At 40.4% G+C, this 8534-nt stretch overlaps 1 protein-coding gene across 8 annotated transcripts in view; it reads left to right on the top strand.

Annotated features, from left to right (window-relative positions):
- LOC103393382 (RNA binding protein fox-1 homolog 2-like) overlaps nucleotides 1-8534 on the top strand; it is a 42755-nt gene that overhangs the window by 27806 nt on the left and 6415 nt on the right. For all 8 annotated transcript variants that reach the window (XR_003052403.1, XR_003052402.1, XM_025064346.1 and 5 more), the window contains one exon: nucleotides 7893-7980. Coding sequence is in view for 6 of the 8 variants with exons in the window: in XM_025064346.1 (XP_024920114.1) it covers nucleotides 7893-7980 (88 nt within the window). In the remaining 2 variants the exon portion in view is untranslated. The remainder of the gene's footprint in view (nucleotides 1-7892; nucleotides 7981-8534) is intronic.

The following is an 8534-nucleotide window of genomic DNA, read 5'->3' on the forward strand; positions in this document are numbered from 1 at the left end:
TCTTGCTTAAAGCGATCACATCATTTCAGAGTTTTCTGAGTCTGTGGTTGAACACGTTCTCATTCTGAACTTCAGCGACTCTGAAATCATGGCCTTCTGTTGTTGTTTTAACCAACTAAATATTTGACTGTTACTGTGGTTTTTTTACTGTTGACTTCACTGCTTCCTACTGGCATGGGTTTAGCCACTGTATGGTGTCCTGACTGTGCATGACTTGTATTTTAATACGGAACATCGTTGTCTAACAGACGGAGTTCAGCAGAGAGAAGAAAAAGATGCTGGAGGTTTTTTTTTGGTTTTTTTTTAACTGCATGTTTTTTATTTTTATCCTGAGCAGCTGCTTCATTGAATTTGTTTTGGTGATGGAACTTGTTCAGTTAATATGGAGATGAAAAAAAAAAAAAAGGCTGACAGCTGAATTTTTTTTTCTCTTTTTCGAGTGAGTCTTCTCTGTCTTCCACTCGAGCGTCGACGTTTCTTGTCGGTGGTTGCATGTCGTTGGGAGTTTGTCCGTAGTTCAACACCTCGGTGTTTCTGTCAGCAGTGTGCATGTTTGTTCAAACCACATTTCCAGAAAAGTTTTAAATAAAACATCTGTAATATGTTGACATGGTTCCTAAAGTGAGGGGCGCCCCCCATAAGGTGGCACGTAGCTTTTGTTTTTGCCTCAGAAATTTAAACCGCTCTGATTGGTAGTTCCCATTCCTTCACTTATTAAGAATATGATATGATATCATGGAAAAAGTCTGTGAAGCACTGAGATTATTGGACCCAATTTATTAGTAATGGGTCAAAGAGAAGTATTGATTATTGATCACAGTGGTCATTAAACTGATGGACTTATTTCTCTTCATTGAAATTCTATAAAAAACAAGCTTGTATTTCCTGATAACTATAATTAAGTATTGGCAAGAATCTGTGGATACGATACAGCAATGATACGATGTATTGCAATATATTGTGATACTATAGGCACAACCATATAGTGAGTACTTTTTAAAAAAAAAAATCGATCATGAGCACTCGCATTTTTAAGCTGGAAAAAAAAATCAGTTTCAGGAAAAATGTAATGCTTGCAGGATCTTCTGCTTCTTTGAATTGTCTCTTTTTTTTTTCTTTTTTTTTTACCAAATTTAAAGGCTGTAGGAACTTTTCTGACAATGTGGTTTCCAAAGTTGTACTTCTCTTCACCTGGAGTAAAACTCTGTGCTTTGAAGGAGTCAGTTTCCCGTGTGTTGCCAGTGTCTCCATGTAAGTGGATCAACTACAGTTCACACTTTGTCTGCTTTTCTGTGTTCCATCTCATCAGCGTTGTCCTCAATATATATATATAGAGAGAGAGAGCTCCATATATGGGCCTATATATATAGTCGTCCCTGTCTCAGTGTCTGTGTGTCTGTTGCAACATGCTGTAAATAGTCACACTCCAGAACAACTGTCTGACACGGAGCAGCCAGCGTCTCCTTCAGCTTCTGACACGAATGTTGAGCCAACTCTGTTTGGTCACATATGTGTTTCCATATATGTGTTTCCATATATGTGTTTCCATATATGTGTTTCCATATATGTGTTTCCATATATGTGTTATGTTTCCATATATTGTTTCCATATATGTGTTTCCATATATGTGTTTCCATATATGTGTTTTCATATATGTGCATGCTCGTCTGTCTTTTTTTCATTTTCTTTTTTGCTCAAACGGTGGTGTTGAGGTTTCTACCTGGTCCCATTTACACAGCAGTAAGAGTTAATGAAGTTTTCACGTGGTACAAAAATCTGGTGTTTCAAAGGCGTGTATAAATACACTTGGCAATAAATACAAAACTCTAAGGATTTATTTTAATAAATCTGCTCCTTTATCCAGGACTGGATTCTTCTTCTTGTTTTCAAACCATAACGTGACAGAGAAACGATGTGAAAAGCCAACAGTCAGTCGGCTGATTTTGATATGTTTGACTTTTTTATTTTTTGTTCATTGGATCATTAATATCAGTAACCAATGAATTACTGCCGTTAACATTTTTGCCTCAAAACAAAGTGTGGCAGACAGGGACGTCCCCCAGAGACCATGTAGAACCTTAGAGACACTACATCAGCTGTTTGTTCAAGGCTGTGTGTGAATGTATTTGTGTGCGATTTGATATATATGTGTATATATTTATATATGTGTATATATGTATATATTTATATATATGTATATATGTATATATTTATATATGTGTATATAGGTATGTATTTATATATGTGTATGTTTATATGTGTTTATAGGTCTGTGTATAAATATACATACATATATATATTGGGTTTTTTTTTTTAGATTGTTACAGGGAGTGAGAGCGTCATCACAGCCGCAGAGTTTTAGTCTGAATTATTTTGAACACAGAAGTGCAGAAGTCGTTGTCGACCCCACCAGTGGTGCAGCTCTGCATGCAGAGGGGGAGGGGGGGGGTCAGGGGGTTTGTGTCGTGTTCTAACAGTGTGTCATCATCACTGCATGAGTGTGTGGAAAATAGAATTGAGTGTGTTTTAGTGTGTGTCTGTGCATGTCTGACACCAACCAACACTGCTGCTCTCTCACACACACACACACACTCACTCACTCACACACACTCGTCCACTGCCTCTGCTCTGTGTTCTGTTCTGGCCGGGGTCATGTGTTCATGAACATGGTGTGGTTGGATGTAGTTTTTGGCTGATTTTGTGCTGGGTGGCCTGCAGTGGAGGGTGGTCAGAGCCTCCGTGTCCCAGTTTGAAGAATGAACACCTCCTCTGTTTGCTTTGGATGGATTTGAAAAATTCTTCTTTTGTTTTGGTTTCTTTTTTTTTTTTTATCGCTATCAGTACTTTCCGTTTCTGCATGGATCGGCTCAGGAAAGTCTGTGGAGCAACATGTGCAAGTGTCGGTTTTTTACGTATGTTTGCGGGTGGAAAATGTGGAAAATGTCCCGAGAAGAAACAGCGATTTTTACTTTAAACATTTCCAAAACCTTTGACTCTTCTGTCCTTTCTTGTCCCGTCATCCTGTCACTGCCAGTCATGTCGGTCTGTGGTTCACGTTGGAAACTTGTCTGAATCAGTCCTAACAGTTTTTCTATTCCCTCTTCTCTCCGTCGTCTGAACTGTGTTTCATCTTTCCTTTTTTTCTCCATCTTCATTATTTTTTAATTTCCTGTCTTTTTTTTTTACCACTTTCTTCAGTCAAATCTTTTTGTGGTGACAGATTTTTTTTAATAACCAAAAAACAAATTATAACGTCCGTCCACCCACAACCATTTTTCAAACACTCTGGACTGAACCTCCTCACGCTAGAACCAGACCAGAATAATTCTCTGCAGCCTTTGCTTTTGTGACGGACGTTTTGGATTGATTACTAATTAGCTGGGTATTTGTTCTTGTTTTTTGGGGGGTGAAGGGGGGGGGGGGGGGGGGGAGGTTGTGGAGAAGTACTAAAATAAGTTTCCCCTCCTCTTATCTCCATTCTCCTGTTCCATGACCTTTGTTCTTTAGAGCACCAAATAACTTCCTGTCACTGTCCTGATTGTTCTGACGCTCGACGCTCCGTTCAACAGCGAGAGCTCCCTCCCATCCTCTCCCCCCTTTTCTCCTTCCGTCTCTCACACCTTGTTTCGAGCTGTAACACTGCTGTCAGGTTTTTTTTTATTTATCACTGAGTGAGGGCGGGGTGAGGGGGGGGGTAGCATATAGGTTTCATTTGTTACTAGGAATATTTGTTCCTTTATTTATTATATTTTTTCTGTTTCCCTGACGACTTCTGTGTGTTGTTGTCAGTCTCCACGGTAACAACTCGCTGTTTCTACGGCAACGGTAAGTTTTGTACAATCATCTATCACTGAATTGACCCCCCCACCCACACAAACACACACACAAACACACACACATATACAAACACACCCCAGAAATGGGCCTTTAATTAAGGATCACGTCCACAATCGTGTATTTGCAAAACAAAAAAATTATTTTTTGAACCGAGATTAAATCTAAAAGTCTAGTATCATTCTCTGACCACACAGTGGACACAGAACCAGTCGGGCTCTGTATTTTCTCCACATGCCCATTTGACCGCCCGTCACGTCGTTAACGCCCGACTGCGACTGACCAAATGTAATCATTCTCCTCCACGCGGTCTCGCAGCGATCCCCCCCCCCCCGCTCCAGCTGATTAATTCTCTGTTTGACTCGACACGCGCAGCTTCACCTCCTCATAATTAATTACAATCAACAAATGATGTCAAGCCATCACTTCCTGCCTACGAAGTGGGAGCCGCCACAGAAGGGACCAATGGCGTCGCTGTGGTTTGAATCGTTTTTTATTTCAGTAATCGATGTCCACACAGTAGACACGATGGACGGTCGAGGTGGGAACAATCTGAGCTGCAGCTGTTCAAAAACGAAAATGAAAAAATAAAATTAAAATGTACATAAATGTTTAACCTACCTTTACGTACTAGAAAACAACTGCAAAAATGGAAAAAAATATATATAAACATTGTATGCAAAACGTACAGTGTTGTACTGAGATTAAGGCAATTAATTCAGTTGAATTAATATTTTCTAACTAATTCAAATGTTGTTTTTGTAAAAAGCTAAAAAAAAAATTTACAGTTACACATTTCCTCGAATATTCAAAATTTTTTTTTTTTTTACAAAAACATAATTTCCCAGGACGTTATGTATAAAACTCAACTCACTCATCATTATTTAGTCGTGTATCAATTCTCCAAACAGACGATGTTATTATTACTCATCAACTCAGTGTCGTGTGTCATGTGACCCGTCATCTTCCACACAGCGTCTTATGTTTCCAAACAATCCACCACAAATGAAAAAAAAAAGAAAAAAGAAAAGGACACCCTATCCCATAATGCATTGTACTACTACATGATCCTGTGCAGGTCTAACGTCTGTGAGTAGTCAGGTGGTAGAGAGTGAGTTCTAGACCCGACCACGGCGTCGTGTCACCATATGCATCTTTAAACCGATCTGGGGTTTACCTCGCAGTGTGTTGGGGTTTCTCTTATGCTGCCTTTGTTTTTGTTTGTTTGGTTTTTTTTTCTCTCTTCTCTTCTCTTCTCTCTCTCTGTTTTGGTTTGGTTTTTCTCGTAGTGAATTGTCTGTGTACTAGTAATTGTAGTAGTAGTCGTAGTTGCAGTGTACTAGTCTGGGTTTGTGACACACACACAGTTCTAATGCCTGGCATAGTAACTCATGTTTATTTTATTTTTAATTTCTCTCCTTTTTTGGGAATGAGGATTGCTCTCTCTCACTTACACTTGCTCTCCCTCACCATCTCTCTCTCCCTCTCTCTCTCCCTCTCTCTACCTCTCTCTCTGCTCCCTTCATCTTTTTGGTGCTCTGTTTCTCGACCCACCACATATAATGATATTTTCAGGAGAATGGTCACCAAATCTAATTGCTTTATTTGAATGATGCACCTTGATATATACATGTTGTGTTTTTTTGTTTTTTTTTGTTTTTTTTAAAAAAGTACTTGTTTTTCTTTGGTTGCTCATGTAAACCTTTCTCCCTTCTTTTTCTCTCTCTCTCTACATACCTCCTCCCCCTCCTCCCCTCTCCTCCTCCCCCTCGCCCCCTGTTTTTGTACATGGACTGGCTCTGTCTCTCCTCACATTGCATCCCTTCCTCCCCCCTAACGTTCCTGTCCCATCTCCGTCCTGTATGTGTTTGTACGTGGGAGTTCTGTGATCGTTTTTTAATTGGTCTCTATGCTGCATCCAAGGCTTGCTGATTGGCTGAGCTTTTTATTTATTTACTTTTTCTTTTTTCTTTTTTTTTCTTCCGTTTGTTTGATACTCACTCTTGGGCATGCGTTCCGCCCATATTTGGCTGCGTGTAATTTCTGTGTTATACGATTATTGATTTTGTCGAACAAATGTTTTTGCACCCCCTTTCTCTCCCCCTCTCCCTTGTATTTATTTCCTTTTTTTTTTCTTTTTTTTTTTTTTTTGATTTTTACCACAAGTTTGGTTTCATATGGAAATGTGGTTTTGTCCAGTTTTATCTATTTGTCAGGAAGGGGTGGGAAGGCAGGACGACGAGGGGATCAGAAAGTGTTCACTATTTGAAAACCTTGGTTGATTCGCATGCGTTACCCGATAATCAGTTAATGTATTCACCAAAAAAAAAAAAACAGAGTAGTTTGGCTGGTTTCATGGCTTATATTCTAAAGAGACACAAACAAAATATACACCATATCATCTATGGCCACTAGAGGACACTGTCTAAACGCTGCTAGTGCACCACTTAAAAAAATGATGCGACTAACAACGTAACTATAAAAGATATTTTAAAAAAAGCACTTCCCTTCATCTTTAAAACCTTAAAGAAAGAATTCAACAAAATTGTGACCAAAAACAAAAAGTCGACAAACTTATAGATAATCAAACAAAGAAAAAATAAACCAAAGAACCAGTGCTGAGTGTGACGATGTCCCTACAGGGCAGGAGATGGAACTTCATCTTCCTGGATGGAGAGTTTCGAAGGATTAATTTATACAGAATAATATCAAGAACCATTAAGGCAAAATATATTATTATATTATGTTAAAATGTTCTTTAAAATATTGCATCTTTAAATGTTGTTTTTAAATTCCTTTTTTTTTCTTTTTTTGACCTTGAACGCGCCTCATCCAAATTCCAAGAACTACACCTTTAATCTGATCCTCGTAACCCATTCCCTTTATAGTGGGCAATATAGCGTAGTCACCGAGGGGCGGCCGGGTCGAGTTAATTGAACCGATGGCCACTCACCTCGTGGCTGCAATGAGGCCAAGATGAGGTAGAGCTCTCAGAGAGAGAGAGAGAGAGAGAGAGAGAGACTCACCAGGAGGGGGAGACACATAGAGCTGTCCAGGGCCTTAATGCCCTCCTCCAAATGAGTGCTGAGGGGTAAGTAAACACCAGCGCTGCGATCCGACCTCTCCCTGGATCTTTATTATGCAGGAACACAGTTTCCCTCGGCGCGGACTAAAGGTCGTAAATCTCGGGCCTATCAGACGCTCAGATACGAAGCGTTAACCGCTCGGCCGCTGTAGTCCCTGTTATTACTCGGAGCTACAATCTCCCGCTCTTAGAACCCATCAGGGGGAAGATGAGGACAGATCAAGAGAGCAGATTGAAGAAATTCACGGCCATCTTAGTCGGCGCACCTCCCCGAAATGTCAGCCATTATACTTCACCATTAAAAAAAAGAAAATCCAAACTTTTCTTTTTTATTATCTAGGCATGACCAAAACACACAGCGACATTTCCTTTGCTCCGTGTGGTCACCACAGCAACATGAGCGTGGTCGGCCCTTATCTTCTCCCCACAGTGAGTCACCAAATCCCTGCTGGGTAATTTGGCTTTAATTGCACAATGACTCAAACAAAAAAGCCCAAAACAATTACTGTCCACTTCAACGAGCAAACAAGAACTCGTTGGACAACAGCAAACGCCCCACCGCACACACACACACACACACAGATGACAGGGCTACAAGCGCGCTGTCAAAGCAAACACGGCATCATTAAAACAATTAGAACGTTAATTATTGCCTCAACTATTTATCGGCAAATTCAGATTATTGTCTGTGGCCCGAGAGCTTTGACTTGAAACCAGCCGCACAGTCGAGCGCGAGGAATAAAAATGAGTCGTTTTCCAGTTTACAAAACAAAACAGAAAAAAAACAGCTGTAAATGAAGCAGAAATAAATAAATAAATGTCGATTAAACAGACAGTGAAGGTAAAACCCAAGCCGCCGTGTCAACCTCAGCCATGGGATCTAGTTATTTGTGATCTACAGTGTGTGCTGCTTTACTCTCCTCTCTTGAACTGTGCTGTCTGTGTCTGTGACCGTCTGCTGCTTCGTCCCCAGGTGAATAACGCCACTGCCAGGGTCATGACTAACAAGAAAATCGTCAGCCCTTATCCTAACGGAGAGGCTCTCAGCGCGCTGCCTTATGGTAACAATCAAACTGACACACACTAACAATGAACCGCAGCCTGCACTGTCATCCCAACAACACAGGGGGCGAGGAGGAGGCGGCGGCGGCGATGGCTGACCCGCACTGAGTCCGCACCACTTGTTTACTTGTTTACACCACCCTATAACACCAACAGGTTTAACAGTAAATGTGATCAGACTCACGATAATGAAGATGCCGTTGTGTTTACATGATTCTGTGTTTTTTCAACCTTTAAAAAATAAATATGACATAGAAGCGGAGTTTAACTCGCAACTCACAGTTTAACTGAACCACAACAGATCAAAAAAAACATGACCAAAAAGAAAAGTAAAAGACAAATCCAACATCGTATAGATGACGTCAACCTTTAAGGAAGGTGTTCATGTTGCTTTTTACTTGTAATTATATTTTGAGCACAACTTTAGAGACGATCAGTTTGAAGTATTTGCTGCCCCCCTCTGTCCGCTGTTGTGAACATGCAATGGATCACGAAGATGAAAATCCGCACCACAGCCACCACACAAACACGACATGAGCAGCTCATGTTTTTT

The sequence above is a fragment of the Cynoglossus semilaevis genome, chromosome 17, assembly GCF_000523025.1.
Source record: "Cynoglossus semilaevis isolate Cse_v1.0 chromosome 17, Cse_v1.0, whole genome shotgun sequence".
Taxonomy (NCBI): Eukaryota; Metazoa; Chordata; class Actinopteri; order Pleuronectiformes; family Cynoglossidae; genus Cynoglossus; species Cynoglossus semilaevis.